The sequence below is a fragment of the Podarcis filfolensis genome (genome assembly GCF_964270895.1).
Source record: "Podarcis filfolensis genome assembly, chromosome: 2".
NCBI classification, from domain to species: Eukaryota; Metazoa; Chordata; class Lepidosauria; order Squamata; family Lacertidae; genus Podarcis; species Podarcis filfolensis.
The window spans coordinates 46,545,795-46,566,960 of record NC_139605.1 but is presented as its reverse complement, the minus strand read 5'-3'; the positions used below and the strand labels follow the sequence as shown (position 1 = coordinate 46,566,960).

The window sequence follows — 21,166 nt, the reverse complement described above, 5'->3', positions numbered from 1 at the left end:
GAAGGGTGGTGTAGAACTTTAATAAATAAAATAAAAACTTTTACTTTTAGTCAGTTAAGTGCTTTTTAAATTAATTAACCTATGACCAGTTAATCGAACAGTGCAGCCCTAATTAGTATTGTGTATGTTACAGGTTCTCCTGGTTCGGCTGCAAGCAAGCCTCTGGATGAAGACTCTTTCATTGAACAAAAAACTTCCCGTAAATCTATTGTGGGTGCCCCAGCTCACTCGCTGAGGTAAATCTCTCCAGGGCATAGGGCTATTGGAACAATTTCTGTTTCTACTGGGGCATGCACGTACTTCTTTAAAGAAAACTGAAGTCAGCTGTTTTTTTCCAGATGTCATGTCATGTCATTTATATATTGATTTGATTTATATACTCCCAAAAGAACCTGGGCTGTAATTTATACTTAGACATTGACATCTATAGAACTTGTTTAAGATTGCAAAGTACTTATAGCTTTAAAATGCAAGACCAATAGCGACGTATTTTGCAACAAGCAAATTTGTCTCTTTTTAAATATATAAATTGAGTCAACAGCTTTTGTCACTACCAAACTCTTGTTTTCTTGTTTACCGTCTTAATTTGCAACATTTCCCCTTTGGCAAGCTGCCAAAGCACTAGACTTAGTTAAGTTTGTTGGTTTAAAAAAAGCAAGGGGGTTTATCTTGTAGCCTTTAGCTTCTACAAGTCTGGGCAGACAGAGGTAGTGCCTCATTTTCTGAGGCAGATGTACTGGTGGCAAGGCTGTCTTCTCTAGCTGGGAGGGCCCAAAGTAAGGTACCGGCGGTTCTTCCCTCGAGGAAACCGCACAAAACTTGTCCTCATCCGAGTCCTCAGCCAAACTGCAAAATTTCCAGTGGTGGGTCACAACACATACCCTATTTATGGATCTCTTCTTGTCTCCAGTACTTTAATCCAGGAGGTACAAAGGGGGGCCAGGACTGCTTGCTGCCACCAACTCTGTGCCATTTCTCCATAGTGCAAAACTTAGTGGCTGCTTTCATGTGCCTCTCCACAATTTTTGTAAGGCAGTGTGGGACTCAAACTGCTGAGGGCTCTTGGCAGCAGGGCCCAAGTGCTTTATATTCCCAGTGCCACTAAAGTAGCTTCTGGAGACTGAAGTAGTTTCTTGACACTACCTGGTAATGTCTTGAAATGATAATGCAGCTCATCATTGTGGCCAAGCCAGATGGCTTAAGGAACCAATGGATGCATGTTTGACTCTGTATCACTTGTTTGAGTCTGAGCAACATGTTGTGCTCAATAGCTATGCAGGCTTCTCTTCTTGCCTGTCCTTGCCTCATCTGTCCAGTGTGTTTATGCTACCACCAGCCTGTCTGTGACCTGCATCCAGCCCTTGCTATTGGTTTATGTCAGGGACGTCCAACTCCTGAGAGGAAAAAAATACTGGCAGTGATCAGTGATCTACCCCTTTTTTTTGGGGGGGGGGTGTTTCAGGCCAAAGTTGCTGAGGTTTTTTTAGGGAGGGAAATGTCAAGACTACAGTAAAGGGAAAAGGGGTTTAGTCACTCACCAAAAGATCGCTATGGAAACAATCTGCCTCATAGCCAAAACTACGTCTCCCGTTCAAGCGATTATGTGGAAACGGAGGGCGGGGCGAGGGAGCAGGGGCAGATGCTCTTAGGCAAAAGCAAAGGAAAAGGACCCTGCGATCGACCAGAACCTCCCGGGAATCGACCTGTCGATCCCGATCAACCTTGTTGGACATCCCTGGTTTATGTGATGTGGAACATGACCTTTGTCTTTCCTTGGCTATGTTATCTACCTCTGGCCCTTTGGATCTCAGTCTGCTTGTACCAGGATGGGCAAGTGGCAGCCTGACTCCAAGCTTGGCCAGGGCCTGATATCTGGAAAAAAGCAAGAGGGAAGGAAGCCGGGAGAGGCTGGGTTGCACTCAGTCTAAGTACTCTGTTGGTAGCTAGATAAAGAGACAGAGGCAGCAGCCATAACATGCTCACTTTTTAATCATTGCATCTTGGGATAGATTACAGAGCTGGCTATCGTTTGTTACTTTCTTCCTTTGACATTTTCAGATGTCAGACCTTTAATTTCTTGGAAAAATAGGGGGAAATTGAACTTTTGAAAATGTTCTTCATTTCAGGCACATTCCTGTACTTCAGATTTATTGTAGTGCTATTCTCCTTGTCAGCCACCCAGCTGATAGGGTGCTGTAAAATACAGCTTGATGACGGCCACACTGTAGGAGTGTATGCAAGTAACATGACTGGTTTTATTTCAAGAGATGTTTTATGAGAGTTGAGAGAGATCCTTAGCATAAAAATGTTTTTCCCCCACTCATACTATCTTGCCAGCCTATTGCAATGTATATTGACTGCATTGTGGATAAGCTGCTAATAGACATTCAGGAAGGTTTTGCATGTGCATCTGGTGCCTTGTAAATCCTTTTTGTTAGCGGCTCTCCCCCTGAACCACAAAGTGGCTTTTATTAGGTGAAAGGAAGCTTGAATGCAGTTTGGCAGGGGAAGGGGCTTCTGAATCAGAAAGATGTGAGGAAGCTCAGGTGAGTGCATAGGACCATGGATTGCTGCTATCTGTTGCAACTTGGAAAGCGATTCCTAGTAAACAGCTGAATAATGTTCATAGGACAGAGGTGTTGATGTAAAATACTACTTTAAGCCACTGGGTAATATAAATGTTTGTTGCATGGGGTTAAGCTTATTTTGATTTTTGAGAAAATTGTACAGTGTGCTTAATCTCCTCCTGCTGCTATTTTAAGATTTCTTGAATTGCTGCGTCTCCTTTCTTCAACAGTACTTAGTTCCTGCTTTGTAGACTAAATACCCATTTCCTGGTCTTGTCGTTTGAAGTCCATGCCAATTCAATAATTTTCTCTTCTTATTTTCCCAGTAGGAAAACAGTCTCACAGGATGATAATAAGCATATTAAGAAAAGCCCACAAGTCCAATTTTTGTAGACATTTTTAAAATACAAGTTACATTATTTTTGACTGGTACTTAGAAAATGGAGTTACACCATTTTATTGCCAGATAACTTGGGTGTAGTATATTTGGCATCTCCAAAAACCTTACAGACATAAGGTTTGCAGCCAAACAAAATGTTGTCTTTATCAGGGCAACATCACACATTATGCTATACTGGCCATCACAGGAATGTTCCCCTGTCATTGCAAGCAGATTTGCTGGCACAAATGTTTGGATAGAGTGCCAGAAACTAAAGTCCTACTTAAAGTTCATTTAATAGTTCTTTGACTATTAATGATGCTTTGCACTGCAGGACACCCTGATTCTATAATTGGAGGATGGTGGCAGATGGTTGGCATTGACATAAATCACAAGTGGCTTGGTACAAGTTGATCCAAGTTGCTGTATATGTCTAATTCCTCTCATCTAGCTAACATATTCCAAGAACCATTATTCTTGGCAGTTTGTAGGGTAAGGCATGCCAGACATGACATTTCAGTTTCACTAAGTGTGGGATATGGTCTTAGGTAAGAGCATCCTCCACTGAACAAAACAAAAAACTGAATTAAACCTTCCGAAGAAAAGCTAATGGACAGTAGCTAATAAATCTGGTTCCTTGCTTGGTAAAATGTGATAATGCAAAACACTGCAGGTTTCCTTGTCTGTACTTCACATCATTAGCTCTGCATATGTGATGGGGCAATTCACAGTGGATAGAAGCATCATTTGCAAATTTTGTATTGCGTGGACAGGCGGAGTCCCCAGATCCCGAGCGGTCCCCCCCGTCATGTGGAATAACGACTCAAGACAACGTGCTATGGAATTAAATTGGCCACAACTTTATTAAATTTCAAATGTGGGTAGACCTTGGCTCAGGCATTGGGCGTTCTCCCTCCCCAGTCCCCAGCCGGGGACCTAGGGAGCATCAGGGTTATCCAGTGTGTGTGGGGGGGATGGGCGGCTCTGGAGAACATATGTTCAAGCAGAGATAGCCGCCCCCGTTACGCCGCCGCTGCAGGGGAGAGCAATGACGACCTTTCGGCGTACGGTCAAAGCCTCCCTTCAGAAACCCCTTTAACGGGGAACCCTGGTATCGCTGCCGCAAAGAGGAAGATGGACTAAAGGATTCCGCCCAAGCCCTGATACCGCCAAAGTTGTGACGTTTTGCTACGGGAAAGGCGAAACCTGCCAATGCAGGGAAATTCCTTTCCGGCCCTTTAACAGCGACCTTAACGTAGCAGTGCCCGCATACCTGTGAAGAAAAGTTAACCTGCAAAATAAGCCATTAACTGAGGGTGGGTAGGGTGGGAGAAGCTCTGGAGCCAAGTGAGGATTCCCAGGTAAGATCCTCCCTCTATTGTGTGGGCAGGTAATCCCTCTCCTACCTGGCCTGGTCTCCTTGGCAACACTTCCCCCAGGAGGGATTGGACAACTGACTGAGGTAGGCGGAGACCTCCAGGTATCCCACCTGAGGGAAGGCAAAGCCAAGCCTATGCTGTTGGAGCTGCTCCAGATCTAGGGGCTGTGCGCGTCCACGCAAAGGGCGCCCCCCGTTTTAAGCGGGGAGCGGTCATTGCTAGATGTTTCCAGGATAGAAGGAAAGTAGAGCAGAAGTGGGACTTATTCATAATAATAATAATAATAGTTTTATTGTTTATACCCTGCCCATCTGGTTGGGTTTCCCCCAGCCACTTCCCAGCCGCTTACCATTTATGTCTTGTTCTGGACACTGACATCGGAAAGCAAGTTGGTTGACATAAAATGCATGGGTACATTTTAAGTGAGGCTTATAAATACCTTCTTGTGTAGGTAGACATAGTTAGGAAGAAATAACACTAGGCAATTGGGCAGGGACACTTTTTTGAAATGGAGAGTGCTAAAAGCCTTTTTCTGTCTGGCCATTGATGTGTCACCAGTAACTAAGTGTGGGCAGTTGAAAATGTATAGCAAGGGGGCCATTGCCATTGGAGGCGCACTCTGGCCCAGTTTGCATGACACAGTAACTATGGTGCTGTCATAGTTAATAGTTGACTGTGAATGTCGGGATGGTTCCTGTTTCAGTTCTCCCCTACTACTAGTGGGAACAATAAAACTATCATGCCTTCCTCAGTGTTATGCCTGAAGTGGGGATTGTGGTTTGCTTCACATCATGTTTGTTTGAAATGAAACAGGCCTCATCCCCCTATTAACTATGGCTTACTGTGCCGTGTCAACACAGCGGTCGTCCACAGTTTTCTTCTAGGAATTTGTGCACATGGGAAGCATCTGATCAGACTTGGTCTGCTGTTGCCCAAATAATTATCTTAAGGAGGGCATAGCACACAGCCTGCTGCTTCCACAGTAAAACTGCAAGACCAGTGGCTTGTGGGCAACACCCTAATAGGACAAGCAGCAAACCCCTGTGAGCCATGAAGTCAGGTACCATAATGTCCGCCATGATGTCTCATAGGTGGGGTACCTTATTAAGTTAGTCATGGGGAAAAGTCAGCTAAAAAAAAGAATATTGACATTGTACTGCAATTGATATAATTGGTGATAACAATTAAATAATTTTTTTGCAATGTGTGACATGCTAAAGATCATGAACATTTGGTCTTCCAAAAGTCAGAGCTGCAGCCCTATCACATCCACAATTTTGTTACATATATTCAGTAGATTATTTTTTTTGGGGGGGGGGGTAAAATATGAGTTGCCAGTACTCTTAAATTGATAAAAGTGCTTTGAGTGCCAGCAGAAAAAATCTGTCACAAAAAAGTCTTGCAAATATCACATCTGGCGAACAACATACATTCCTGGACAGAAATGCTATTTTTGTCTTAGCACACAGTCTTGGTGTGCGTGGGGGATGAAGAACATTTCAACCACAGTATTTCAGGGTTTTTCCTCCCCTTTCAGCTCCAGCAAAAAAAATCTCAGTGGGATTGTAAACTCCCACAGATGGTGTTGCAACCTCTGTAGTGTTCTGCCTGTAATGGGCAGGTGAGAATTTGTTTCTAAGAAGCCCAGCAATAAATCCTTAATTGTGACAGTTGTAACACGTACCATGTACCTATTAGCTTCTTGCTTTAATTGCAACACCTGGAGATTCTTATTTATTATTGGTCATCTCAGAAGTATTCCGGCCTGTTGCAGCAGTGTTTGAAATTCCCATTGTTCTAGGCGCATTTTGCAACAGGGAATTTCATAAACGTGAGCAGTTTCTGAGCTCTGTGCCGAAGATTTCAGATTAAAATTGCCATTGTTACTCAGAAGTAAATTCCAACCAAGTTCTATAGGGTTTTGTCCTAAGTAAAACCCAACATGTTTTGTTTAGGTTTTAGTTGCCTTGTTTCATGTACTTTTAATGTATGATGTACTTTTAATTTGAAATACACTAGCCAGTTAGTTACAGTGATGCTTAAAGTCAAAACAAATTTTTGGAGTGGGATCATTGAAGGACACTTAAGTCTTAGGTTTGCGAACTGGACACTCAAGATGGGTGCCATCAGTTGTATAGGCCTTTAATATGCGTTAATTGTGGTGCCAAAAAGATTTGTTTACATGAAGGAAATGGGGTGTAGGGAGAATCCAGGGCTTGTCTGTAAAGTGGAATGAAAGGAGGACCTTTTTCTGCCTCCCCACTTCCAGCCACTCTCTGAAGACTGCAGAAGGAAGCCTCTTAAGAGTATGAGGGAGGCAGGCGGGAAAGCATGGCTTTGTTTTTTGAAGGCTTCAGATGAGGACTGGGTCATGTGAAAAATGAACATCAGATTTTAGTTACAGTTCATTCATTTTTAGCTTTGTATTTTTGTTATAAAAAAGTGCACCTATTCCGTTGTTGCACCCATAACTTAGGTTTAAGGTGCCATTTAGCTCCTAGCTTTCATACCTCGGTTTCTAACACTGTGCTGTAGGAAGGATTCATTTCTGCCACTAATGCTAATGAAAACCACCATAGTTATTTCAGCTTTGAATTGTAATGTTTCCTATTTCCTACCTGTGTAATAGTTTATACCCACCAGTAAATTTAGGTTTTATTTTATATTTAGGGTGCTCTTGAGGCATAGAACTGATTTTACCATTGCTTTGACTAATGCCTAATTGTGGTACACATTTGAATTATTCAAACACCTTCTATATGAGAACTGTGTGGGCCACAAGGGGGTAGACTTGGCTTTCTCTTGCCAAGTGGAGATGCTAAAGTATTCACTGCAATATTTCACGCGAAAATAATTTGTTTTTATATGGCATAATAGGGGGAAGTTCTACACTGGTCAACTCTTGGCCATTTCTAGCATATCAAATATGGTTTCTTAAGTTGCAGCCTGTTTCTGACGCTTCATTCTGATTTTGCAATACTTATAACCCCAGCTCAGTCTTCTCTGCTCCCACTAGTAAAGGAAGTAACTGGAAGTCTCAGGGGCAAGGTTTCGAGGTACCATAAGATACATGCAAAAGCCATCATAATACTGCAGTCCCTCTTATCAAATGTGTTTGGATTAACCATTGCTATAGCACCCATACCAGGAGGATTCACATAAGTTCAACAAAGCCTTCTTCCTTCCTCTGCAAGCACACACACAGCAGTGCAACAAGTAGGTAGCGCTGTGGTCTAAACCACTGAGCCTCTTGGGCTTGCCGATCAGAAGGTTGGTGGTTCAAATCCCCGCAATGGGGTGAGCTCCCATTGTTCTGTCCCAGTTCCTGCCAACCTAGCAGTTCAAAAGCAGGCCAGTGCAAATAGATGAATAGGTGCCGCTGCTGTGGGAAGATAAGCAGCGTTTCTGTGCGCTCTGGTTTCTGTCACAGTGTTTCGTTGCGCCAGAAGCGCTTTAGTCATACCGGCCACATGACCCGGAAAGCTGTCTGTGGACAAATGCTCGCTTCCTCAGCCTGAAAGTGAGATGAACGCTACAACCCCATAGTTGCCTTTGACTGGACTTAACCGTCCAGGGGAGCTTTACCTTTTTACCTCTTAGTGTGGAAGGCACACCCAGGCCCCCTGCTTCCCATAATGGTCCTGTAGCACTGCCTGCATTTGCATGCATGCATACATGTGTGTAGAAAGGGGGAAAGTTATTTATTCAGATTTGTACCCAACCTTTCCTACAAGGGAAGCTCAAGGTAGCACACATGGTTTTTCCCCTCCCCATTTTATCCACCAACAATCCTGTGAAGTAGGTTAGCTCAAAGACGGTGACTGGCCCATGGTCACTCAGGGAGCTCCATGGCTGCGTCAGGATTTGAACCCTGGTCTCCCAGGTGCTAGTCCATCACTCTAACCACTAAACCACGCTGGTGCTTTGATGGACTTAATGGAAGTCCTAAGTGCATGGGTGTGGCTCTACAATTGGCTTCAACAAGAAGAGATTAATTTTGATTAATTTCATCTCGTCTGCCTGCATATATTTTCTGATACTGGTGATTTAGGGTTGTATCCAACAGTTGTTCCATTTCCACTTCTGCTTGGCAGAACTTCCCCTTCCTCTCCTCCCCTGCACACCTCTCAAATCTGCTCTGGAGAATGGCAGAGGACACCCAGAACATATCTGAGAAATATGCAGGGTGAGGAATAGTTCTTTTGCACAAGCAGAAGTCCTTGAATAAATCAGATGATATTGTTAGATGCAGCCCATGGTATAGGATGTGAGTAGCTGAATGGTCCTGTGGTCTTGAATGCTAGTCTCTTTTTGTTGTTGTTGCTTGTAAATAAAGTAACATGATATCACTTGGGGTGTGAATGAGAATACTTCATTATGTGGTTATAAATTGTGCCTCATATAATTAAAGTGTTAACTCCTGGATCTGACTTGAAAGTAAGCTTTGTGATGAAAAAGAATTCTTCATGATATGGTTATAAATTAGACAGATTATGGCTTTCAAATATGACATTTGAATCCTTTAAAAAGGCAAACAGCTTTTCTCCCAGGTGATTTAAGTCAGAATGTCTGAGCTGTAAATTTATGAGGGAGTTGTGCCTTTAGAAATAAAACATTCAAGTTGTGCTAGTCCTTTAATAAAATATAATCTCTTGTTCAGTGATTTCAGGGCATACTAAAAATGCAGATTTCTGGAATTGTACTGTGAAAGAGAGCACCTTGTGAATTTCTGCACTTGACTTGTGGCGTGTTGTTATAATCCTGAATTATATGCATTCATCCACCGGAAGATAGCCACGTGTTGTGAAACTAGATTAGGGTGCAGAGGAATCCTGCATTTGTTCAGAGATTTGTTCTGAACCCCATCATGGTAGCATTATATTCATGACTTGAACAATTTGTAAGACTGCACACATTAAGTTGACACACAGTGCTGGGATCCAATTCAACATCTTGCTTATTTTTAGGCATTGTCCCTTCCACTGTTGTGGACCTTTAAAGGGTTATTTTATTGTATACCCCACTTAGTCTGTCCCCCCCAAGTGATTTGCCAGAAAAACCCCCAGCCTCCAACTACAGTAAAATAAAGATTAAAAATCAATTTAAATAAAATGGTACAGAACAAAGAAGCATTAAGGCTAAAGGAGACAGCCCAAAAATACAGTGGGTTACATACGCTTCAGGTTACAGACTCCGCTTACCCGGAAATAGTGCTTCAGGTTAAGAACTTTACTTCAGGATGAGAACAGAAATCGGGCTCCGGCGGCGCGGCAGCAGCAGGAGGCCCCATTAGCTAAAGCGGTGCTTCAGGTTAAGAACAGTTTTAGGTTAAGTACGGACCTCTGGAACAAATTAAGTACTTAACCTGAGGTACCACTGTAATGGAAATCAGCTTTAAAATTTACCTGCTTGAAAACAAAAAAATAATAATTAAAAATAAAGACAAGAAAATGCACCTGTTTAAAAACAGGAAGAGAGTATGCTTAACAGACCTCCCAAGGGAAACAATTCCAGAATTGCCACCCTAAGAAGGCCATGTTCCTAGTATTCGCCAACGGGTTATTTAAAAGGCTGGAGTGCAGAGCCTCTGATGCTTATTTCAGGGCTTTGACAGGTTCACGTTGGCAGATGATCCTTAAATTAAGCTACCCACAGGTAACTCAAGAGTTTTAAAGGTTAACACAACACTTTAAATTGAAACTGGATTTGTGTAATAGGTTCCAACTACCTAGAAGATTCTGGCAGCTGTGTTATTTTCTTCTAGTTGCAGTTTCTGAACTGTTTTTAAAGCTAGCCCCGTAGAGAGCATTGCAGTAGTTCAAGCTGGGTGTAATTAATGCATGAGTAACTGAGGACACAAGGGATGCGGGTGGCGCTGTGGTCTAAACCACTGAGCCTCTTGGGCTTGCCGATCAGAAGGTTGGCAGTTCGAATCCCTGCGACGGGGTGAGCCCCCATTGTTCGGTCCCAGCTCCTGCCAACCTAGCAGTTCGAAAGCACGCCAAAAAGTGCACGTAGATAAATAGGTACTGCTCCGACGGGAAGGTAAACGGCGTTTCCATGCGCTACTCTGGTTTCACTGTTCCATTGCGCCAGAAGCGGCTTAGTCATGCTGGCCACGTGACCCAGAAAAACTGTGGACAAACGCTGGCTCCCTCGGCCTGTAAAGCGAGATGAGTGCCGCAACCCCAAAGTCGTCTGCGACTGGACTTAACCGTCAGGGGTTCTATACCTTTACCTTTTTAAACTGAGGACACACACACCAACCATGTAGGATTGTGGTTTGTTAGCCTGCCAGAGAATGTGACAGTTCCTCTTAGTCACTGACAGTACTTAGCATGCAGGGATAATGCTGGATTCAAGCATGCCCTTTTAAATTGAGCTCCACTTATAGAATTGCTTCTTGTGGTATCTTGTATCTGCATTGTTCCCTGTATGTGTAAGAGTGCTGCTCTGTGTAGCTTAGATTGGTCCTGGCTGTGCACGCTGCAGTTCTCATACAAAGGTCCCTGTGCATATAACAAGCTCTCTTGTGTTGGGAGCACTGGTATTACAGGTTTCCAAACTCAGAGGGAGCCCTCTGCTTGTATGTGCAGGAAGTAGGGCTTTTTCGGCCATACAGTGAAGGTCGGGTGGGAGGGGATGTTTCTTGCATTAGTGCAGGTACCCCAAAACTCGGCCCTGCAAATGTTTTGGGACTACAACTCCCATCATCCCTAGCTAACAGGACCGGTGGTCAGGGATGATGGGAATTGTAGTCCCAAAACATCTGGAGGGCTGAGTTTGGGGGTGCCTGCATTAGTGCCTCACCCTTGATACATATTCATTGAATGTAGGGTTGTCACCTGTCCCGTATAATACAGGATTGTCCCATTTTTCAGTGTAAAATGCTACGACCTGTATTGATACAGTTTTTTCCTGTATTTCAACACACACACACTCTCTCTCTCTGTCTCCCACGTTAGGAATCCTCTCCAAATGTATGTGTTTGAAGGGGTGTGTAAACGGTTATAGGAACCATAGGATTGTAGAGTTGGAAGAGACCTCGAGAGTCCTTTGGCCCAATCCCCTGCAATGTAGGGCTTGAACTCATCGCCCTGAGATTAAGAACTCTGCTACCTTCGTAAAGATAAAGTGCTTTATGTGCGTTATAACACTGTGACACCAGATGGCACTGTGGAATCCCATTTTTCGCCAACGGGATTTCCCTCTGTGAAGTTTACAACGTTCTTAACTGAATCGCTTCTTTGATGTGTCTAGATCCAGCCTAAGAGTCTCATGCTCTACTAACTGAGCCATATTTAAGCTCTAGGTAGCCAAGAGCAGACAGATTTAGAAATTTGTGTGTGTTTGTGTGTGTGAAATTCCAGAGGGGGCATCCTGTAAGACTGCAATAGATCAGAATGGATTGCTTTCACATCAGTGCCAGATGAGGGGGAAATGCCCCCCAACTTCCCTACCCTGCCCTGTCCTGTATTTTGCCAGAACAAAGTTGGCAACCCTAATTGAATGGATGTAGAATGACAGGGGATTTTAGGAGAGGCACATTTTAATGCAGACTTTGCCAACTTGGTGCCCTCCATATGCTTTTGGTCTAGCACTTCCACCAACCCTAGCCAGCACAGCTGTCTCCCAAAACATGTTTTAGAGGTCTTAGAGGTCAGTATTAAAAATATTGGCCATTAACCATTCTTTCCCCCTTAACTATGCTAGTTAGGTTTTGTGCTTCAGAAAGAATTTCAATAATTGTTCAATTTTTCAGCTAGTTGAGCCTTCAATCGCATTAGACATAAGGTATGTCTCTTTATCATCAATGCCTGAATAGGAATCTAAAACTTGACTGTTCTGATGAGTGCTTAAACATTTTGAAGGGACAATTTGCTGGGTTTTGGTATTGGGTCGCTGTTAGCCAGCCTGATAGGTTATTCTCCATTCACGTTGGCTATTCCACACATTGCATGGCATAATTATTTGCTTGACTAGCATTAGCATAAATCAATTTTCACTTGATTATTTGGTGTGTCAGTTTCTGCAAAATCTCATAACACTGGTCATATTTCATCTACATTATACGAGTAGTCTACTTAATGTCATGTGATGATTAATTACATAATTAATTCTCGCCAATAAAAATATAGCTCTGAGTGAGCTTTTTATCAGAATCTTTTTAACAATCCTGTGCCATCACTGTTCCAAAATATTGTAAAGCAATATCTAAAACTGAGACCTCCCTTGGCATGTATAATTTTTTTAATGGGTTAATTAAGAATCCAACATTTTAATAGCACACACCTTATTAATTGTCTCATTATATCCTGACAATATATCTGCTTTCAAAAAGGCAAGGAGAATGTTCTGAGGTGGTTTTTTTAAAAAAAAATGCTTAACATTAAACAGAATGGCAGCCTTCTTCTGTTAGAGCAACAGATTGCCATGCCTAGTGTATCCTTTCTCCCAAAGGAGTTTCTTCCAAGGGTGTCAGAGGAGCAATGTAGAAATTGCTTATCCAGTGGCTTTTTATACTTCCAACTGTCTCGCCTTGAAGATTATTATTGGCAAAATTATGGCTTGGAACCTGAGGTTCTAGTTGTTGGTGAAAGGGCCTTGTGACCAAAGCTCCATTCACAAAATGCTCCCAGTGGCAGAATGGAGGAGGTGCCTTTTCTTTTTTCCCCTTTTCCCACCCACCCAGAAGAAGCCAGTTAAGCAAAAAATACAGTTTATTTAGGAAAACGGAATATAGAAACAAAATAATTTTAAAAAATTCCTTCCAGTAGCACCTTAAGAGACCAACTAAGTTTGTTATTGATTTGAGCTTTCGTGAGCATTCACACTTCAGGTACACACAAAAGCTCCAATAGCAAACTTAGTTGGTCTCTAAGGTGCTACTGGAAGGAATTTTTATTATTATTTTGTTTCGACTACGGCAGACCAACACGGCTACCTACCTGTAACTAGGAATATAGAAGATTAGACATGTAGAAAAGGCACAGAAAATAGCATTGTAGATGACTTAGCTTTCAAAGTATAAACTAGTGCTTGAAAAGCCCGTGGATATTCCTAGTCCACGTTAAAGATCCAAGTGTGTCATCCTCCAGCAAAGAGTTGCAGGGTTTATACAAAAAGTTGGGTCTGTTCTGTAAGCAAAGTGCATCACACCCTGCTAATGCAAAACATTTCCTTATGAAAGAAGTACCGTTGATACATGATGACACCACAACCCTGTGTACGAGAGGACAGATTACTGGAGATGTTTGAAGGCAGAATCTAGATCTGGAACCTAAGAGCTCTCTCCTGTGCTCAGTGAGGCATCATGGGTTTGACTGAGAGGTCTCTAAGCCATCCCCATCATGGCTGTCTTTATATGGCAAGCTGTCTGTGTGCAGTGCCTCCCATAGGGAAGGACGGATGTTTCCCCTCTGTGGCACCAGAAAAGCTTTCTATTGGAAGACTGAAATGGTATATAGAGGGAATCCCCTTGGCACAACACTGTATGCAGATGGTTTGCTGCATGAAGGCAGTAAACATGGAGAGAACTTTAACGCCAACTGGCAGCCATCTCATATGCGCCAGTCCTAAAGCAGACAAAAGCTGTAGTATCTCATGTGTGTGTTTCCCCATCCCTGGTTTACAATGTACATAGTTTCATAATGGCAGCTACATCTTTTAAAATAATTAAAAGTTTGTGATGTTTCCCTTGGTTGTACAATTTGCTGTGTTGAGTTTAATTTCATTTTTCTATCGTTGCTGTGTATATTTTTTTAATCTTCCAAATGCCTCTGAGGTTTTTTTCCCCTTCAAAAAACAATTATTTTTCTTCAAGTGCAGTCAGTATTTCTGGGAGCATACCCTCTTCCCTGAAAGAAAGAACTCTACAGGAAGCCAAAGCTATAAAGCAGAAATTGCATTCGAAACCTCATGCTAAAGCCTCGGCAATTATGAAAACTAATATAGGAAAAACGATGGAGCATTCAGAAAGGAAGGAGACACCAGATGGAGGTGAGTGCAGAAAGGATGTGAAGTGGAATCCTATGAATGTTTAAAGTCCCACTGAGTTTACTGGGGCTTATTCCCAAAACCCTGTATATAGGATTGTAGCTCTAGACGAAATAGCAAACCACTTAAGATAATAGGGTAGCAGTGGAGGAAAGTTTGCCTGTAATGGGTGACAAATGTTTTGTGCAATAGGTAGACACTGGATCATTTATTAAGGGGTATTCAACAAATAATGCAAAACCTCAAAACAATACATTCCCCCGCAAGCTAACACCTGATGAAATATTCTTAAATTGTGTGTGTTACATGCCTTCATTTGGGTGGCAGAACGTAAAAAAGAAAAATATTTTAGGTCTGCTCCCTGCCCCCTACCGATAAGAATTAACATTAGCTCAACTAATTTAGTCAGATTGCGGTGTAGAAATGGGGGTAATGAGTAGGATTTGAAGAGCTGTACTAAAAGCTCAAGTGTGACTGCTGTGCAAAAGTGGTATCCAGGGCTGGTCTGGAGTCAGAGCCCAAGTCATCAGAGTCCAAAACAAGAGTTGAGGTGAGAGGCAAGGTCAGGGCAGTCAAAGTCATGTTCAAGTTGGTCTGTGAACAGTCGAGAGCATAGGCAATGACCAGGTCCTGGGCAGTCCAAGGTCAGATGCAATCTAACCAGTCAGATTGGTCACAGTGCTGCTGAAAAAACATTTGTTCCAGCTCCTGTTCCAGCCAGGCACTGGGCTTTTTTGAGCTGGAGCTGCTGGAACAACCCAGTAGATCCAGCTGACTCCTGCCAGTTGTCTTCAATAGGAGCATATTACTTCCAGATGGCATTTGAGGTGCCATCTCTCCCTTGGGCTCAGGATTCATTCAGCCTCGGCATCAGAGGCCATACCAACCCATGGTGCCTACGGCTCGTCCTCAGCCACCTCTAAGGCTCCTGGTCCCTTGCCCCAATACTGAACCTTATCCAGGGCTTGTTGTAATTCCGAGACCACTGAGTAAGAATCCCCCAGCTGTGACACCATAGACTTGGAATCTTCATCCACTTGCAGAACTTGCCCCTAACTTTAAAACTTTAAAGTTCCTAGACCATGTGCATGGAGGCTAGTAGCTAAAGTGACAGATCATGTTCTTTCCCTGCATAAAGCCCCAGGTTCAATTTCCCTGAAACCCTGGACAGCCAGTCAGAGTAGATGATACAGGGCTAATTGGACAAATTGTCTGACAGCTTATTATGGTGCAAGTTATTTATACTACAATCTGGCAAATAGTCATACACTTTTATGAGTGGCTACTGCATTCCCTGAATAATCTAGAAATCTGTTCTTGCGGTGATCCTGTCAAATAGCCCATTCTATGCAACTGGTTTTTTGTTTGTTTTTTGTGGGATCTCCCTGCAATTTTCTGTTTCTCAGTGACACTTTCCCTGCTCTGATTCCTGACCTGAGAGTCAGTGTTGAAGCCTGCTAACGCTGGAGAACTCAGTATTGCTGCGGGTCAGACACTTCCTTTATCTTGACGCAAAAGCAAAGAGAATAGAGAGCATTTTGTAGCCTGCTCTCACGCATCCAGATTTGCAGCAGGCGTCTCTGCTTGAGAAGCTCAGCCCTTCGCCATGTCTGCTTGTTTGTTTTGTCGCTCTGTTTAAGTCCCTCTTTCCCATGACTCCAGGGACCCGTGACTTATGAGATCAGTTCCACACATTGTGTCTTAATCTTCAAGCTGCTATTTCCTTTACATCGAAGGCAGTTGGAGCCTTTTCTTCTATACACTTTTGATAAGCATTTACACACTTTTCTGGGGAGTTTTGCTTGCTTGTTATATTCAAGCCTGCTGAGACATGATTGGACGGTTCTCTCCCAGAGTTGCTTACCATGCTGTAGTTATTTCCCCCAAGTTTTCACTTTTTTTTTTTTTAAAAAAGATACAATAATAATTTACATCACGGTTCTTCATCTGAATCGTAGGGTACGGATGGGGAAGAAATTCATTTCAGTTCATATTTAAAGGAGAACGTACTTAATTTGGACTTTCTGAAACAATATGTCAACTGAAGCACACCCATGCTTTGAAAGGCACGCTTCTCTGAAACTTACAATGCGGGTTTTCAACCAATTAATGTGTGCAAATTGTATATATTGGGTAAAGGATGCATATAGAGTCATATATTAGTGAAAATGGCATTCAAAAATCCATTGTGCTCTGGATAATTTCCTTCCAAAAATGTGTCTATGGGGCAAGATTACATATGCATATCAGGAAAAAATCACACTAAAATGCTGATGAATTCTGCAATAAAATAAAGTAAAATTCAAACTAATGTGAAAATGTAGAGAGCAAAATCTTTTAACTTTCGCTACAAATGACAGACAGCTACAGGTGCATAGAATAAGTTTTGTAGCTTTCTACAAAAAGTTTATTTCCTTCCTGTAAATTAACATTGCAACAGTATGTGTCTGAACCTACATGTGTGTGCAGGTACGTATACGCTAAAGAGAAATTTAAGGTCTTTTGCTGGAATTACAACGTGCGCTTGTTATGAATAACCCTTAACCTTATGCCCGCAAGAACATCTCACACCAAAGGAATAAAGAAAGATTGGTTTATTATACGAAATAGAATACATAAGTGCTACTTCAGAAAGAAAAATTGCAATTTAAGCAAGAGCAACTCCTATAATCTCCCTTTATCTAAGGAGTGAAACATTCCCTATTTTTACAGAAATGTACCAGTTATTTACAGAAATGTGGGTGAGACAGTTTTGCCAGCAGCACCCACACTAAGAGCAAGAAATGGAAAGGAAAGAGTATACCTTTCCTTAAAGTGAAGCAAGCATGTGCTGTTCTTTGAGAGCACAAAGAAAAACAGAGTTTCTCATTGGAGCTAGGGATAGCTATGATAGCCAGCTAACTATTGAAAGTCTGGGTTTTTTAACTAATGCCTCTTAGTAGGGAAGAGAGGGAGGAGCTTTGAGGTGACTCATTCCTGGTGCTCTCCCTTGCCCATTTCTCACCTTGCCCATCTTGCAGATTTAAGAGTTTGAAGGAACTCTTAATTTCCTAGAGAGAAATGAACCAGACAGGACCTGGCCATCTTTTTGTGTGCTCTCTGATTTACCCTTGTCTTGATGGCCCTCATTCAGGAGCTTGAATAGGCTGTGCTTGGCAACTAAATTTGCATGTGCTGATCTTTACAAGGTGTGATGGCACATTTTGAGATGAAGTATTGGGCTTCTACCAAGGTCAAGCAAGTTTCATGATGGAAAATCATAGCTGTCAACTTTCAGTTTTGAAAATAAGGGATCAGCAGCCTCAAAAATAAGGGATCAGCAGCCTCACCTGTCCCGGGGACAGTCTATGGGATATTTAACAATCCAGGATAGCAGTGGGAAGCAGTGGGGAATGGCGCTGGAATAAGGGAATTTCCCGCAAAAAAAAGGGAAGGTTAACAGCTATGCAGAGAATCTCATGGCATACAGTGGTACCCCGGGTTACAGATGCTTCAGGTTACAGACACTTCAGGTTACAGACTCCGCTAACCCAGAAATAGTACCTCGGGTTAAGAACTTTGCTTCAGGATGAGAACAGAAATGTAGCGGCAGCGGGAGGCCCCATTAGCTAAAGTGGTACCTCAGGTTAAGAACAGTTTCAGGGTAAGAACGGACCTCCAGAACGAATTAAGTTCTTAACCCGAGGTACCACTGTATTTAAGTTATGTCAACCTTTACACTTACACTATGATCTACAGAGATAAACCGTAGAAATAAGTTCAGATCCATACACCTGTTCACAACACATTCAGCTGAATCCAGAGATACAAAAATCAAGTTGTGTGTCGAGCATAGCTGTCAACTTACAGATTTGAAAATAAGGGACCAGCAGCCTTGAAAATAAGGGACCAGCAGCCAAAATAAGGGACCTGCAGCCTCACCTGTTCCAGGCACTCCAGTCTTCCTGTCCTCCTGCAGTCTGGTCAGATTCATGCTGGTAGCTTCGAGAACACTGTCCAACCAACTTTGTAACCAGAGGTTCAACTGAATAGACTCTGAATCACATGCACCACAAGGCCTATGCAGCCTCAACTTAAGATGGCTCCCCGGCCTGGCTTTGCACTGCAAAGTTTGCAGCAGCACGTGCAACAAAATGGCATCCAGCATTAAAAAAACCCCTCAGCTTGCATTAACTAGCCACACACAAGGCATGCAAGCTCCACCCCCCAATCGTTCTTAGACTTCTTATTGGGTGAGCAACACAGCCAAGCAACACAGTTGGAGCCTCCCTCCTCCCTGGCTGGCAGGGAGGGAGGGAGAGGAGCTGCTTCCTTTGAAATTTAAGGGACATCATTTAAGGGACATTTACGGGACATCCATCAATAAGGGACAGCAACGGGACATGTCGCTGGAATAAGGGACTGTCCCTTCAAATAAGGGACACTTGACAGCTATGGTGTCAAGATCATTCTATTCCCTCCTTCTTGCTGAAAGGAAAAGCGCGTGCATGGCGACACACGCTGGTCACCTGCAAAGCAAGGGCAGTGGGTAAGGCTGCAAGTGCATGGAAATTGGTCGCAGACTGGATGAAGCTATTTTACCCAAGCGCTGCAAGGTGTTCAGTGCAGGTGATTCTGTGTGACTATGTCACCTATAGCTGAACCTGGCTAATGGCCTAGGCATTAATTCCCCAGCCTTTTTCGGGTCAAGCAGTTGCTCTCTTAAATATATCAAGCCAGTACTGTTTAATGATGATGGATGTATCAGTTAAAATTCTGTTCTCTATCCGACACTTGACCATTGAAATATATGTTCTCTTTCAGGGCACCACCAGTTACCAGAAAAAAAGAAACCCTCACGAGTTTTAGAAAAAAGATCTGCGTCGGGCACTCAGAAATCAACTACTAAAGAAACTGCAGCTTCAACATCTCTGACAAAGAAGTTTGGAATAGCTTTTTTAGAGCTGAACCTCATGCCCCTCTTGTCAGGTATTTCCACGCCCTCACACCCCCACTGCCCCACTACTTTGCGGGGGGGGGGGGTTAAGGTTGCAGGGCGAAGTGGTTAGATCAGGTTTCCTCAACCTCGGCCCTCCAGATGTTTTTGGCCTACAACTCCCATGATACCTAGCTAGCAGGACCAGTGGTCAGGGATGATGGGAATTGTAGTCTCAAAACATCTGGAGGGCCGAGGTTGAGGAAGCCTGGGTTAGATGTTATGTAGTTTGGTATTGTCAAATGCTTGAGCAGCTTGTCACAGAGGTGAATGAGGGGGTGGCTTGTTTTATTGTGAGAAGCTGCATTGTAAGTGCTGGGACAAATACTGGCTCTGCCAAGAGAGTGTGCGAAATGGACAAATTCAGATAGCCCGAAGCGGTACGTCCTGTCTGTAAAGTCAGAACATCACATGCATATATCTGTGAGTAGAAAAGGGGGTGGCACCTTGTTGTGCTGAAAATCTAGTGATTTCTGAAAGCTGCTGTGTATTCGAAGTAGACCAGCCTTGTAAACAAATCCACAAGCGTTAACTGACTTACCAGCCCATCTGTGTACACTTAGGTTAGTAATTGACCCCCATAAGGCAAAGGAAGGACAAAGTTTCCAAAATTTAAAATAGCTGGAGGAGGGGGGAAGTCAAAAGGTGAGTGAGGCTTGGGGGTGGAAATATTGCCTCATGTAGACAAGATTTCCTTAACCTTGAGCCCTCAGATATCATTGGGCTACAACTCCCATCATAGCTGACGGTTGGCCAGGCTGAGTGGAGATGGGGGGGAGTGCTCTTTGACAATATCTGTGGACTCCAAGATTGGGGAAGGCTACTGTAGACAATTGAGTGACACTTTTCCTAAGTTATCATCTACCCCTGCCTTTGTGATACTGCTTATGAATGATGTTGAACATGTTACTCCTGTCAGTATTTAATTAGTGCTGGCAGTTTGCCAGGCTCTGTACAGAAGTGGAATTGTGCATGCTCAGAGGCTCCAAATGAGAAGGTTAAGGCAGAGAGGTACAGGCACAGCTGCTGTATTGGTTAGAAGGATAACAGGCGTGGGAGATCTATGATCAAAGGATTCAGATTGCCATTTCCTAATGTACATTTTCCTGTCTGGACTCAGCCAGTACAGTGGTGCCTCGCAAGACGAAATTAATCCGTTCCGTGAGTCTCTTCGTCTTGCGGTTTTTTCGTCTTGCGAAGCACGGCTATTAGCGGCTTAGCGGCTATTAGCGGCTATTAACAGCTTAGCGGCTTAGTGGCTTTAAGAAAAAGGAAACAAACTCGCAAGAACTCGCAAGACTTGCGAAGCAAGCCCATAGGGAAATTCGTCTTGCAGAACGACTCAAAAAACGGAAAACACTTTCGTCTTGCGCGTTTTTCGTCTTGCGAGGCATTCGTCTTGCGAGGTACCACTGTAACAGGAATTGTGGTTTTGGGAATTGACTGGCCCTCATAAGGGTTTGTTGTATTGCAAATTAAGAAAGACATTAAAATTACTGAGATTTCTCCTTTTGGTTTTTCTTAGTGTTTGCAAACATAACTCTTCTTGCAAAAACAGTCTGGTAACTGCCAAAATAAAGTGTCAGGAAAAGGTTTCATTGTCTGTGGGGTTTTAAATTTTTAAATATAGTTAAAAGGCTGCCGTTCAAGAATTTTTCTTTCTTTCAGATCAGTGCAGGTTAATTTTAGAGCTGCTTCATATGTCCCCCACCAAACAAATCTTTGTATAGAAAAACACACATACAGAGCACAAGGTTTTTTTCTTCATCCTGCAGCCAGTGTGCATGCAATTTAGCTACTGCTGTATATTTCCATGTAGGAAAAATATAGCAGCTTACAGGAAATACGGCCTCAATAAGGCTTTAAAATG

The 21,166-nt window shown here is 43.0% G+C and overlaps 1 protein-coding gene across 9 annotated transcripts in view; it reads left to right on the top strand.

The window, feature by feature from the left end:
• Positions 1-21,166, top strand: part of CFAP92 (cilia and flagella associated protein 92 (putative)) — a 66,423-nt gene that overhangs the window by 16,288 nt on the left and 28,969 nt on the right. For all 9 annotated transcript variants that reach the window (XR_014545343.1, XR_014545344.1, XR_014545345.1 and 6 more), the window contains 3 exons: positions 134-236; positions 14,149-14,324; positions 19,125-19,289. Coding sequence is in view for 6 of the 9 variants with exons in the window: in XM_083602907.1 (XP_083459033.1) it covers positions 134-236; positions 14,149-14,324; positions 19,125-19,289 (444 nt within the window). In the remaining 3 variants the exon portion in view is untranslated. The remainder of the gene's footprint in view (positions 1-133; positions 237-14,148; positions 14,325-19,124; positions 19,290-21,166) is intronic.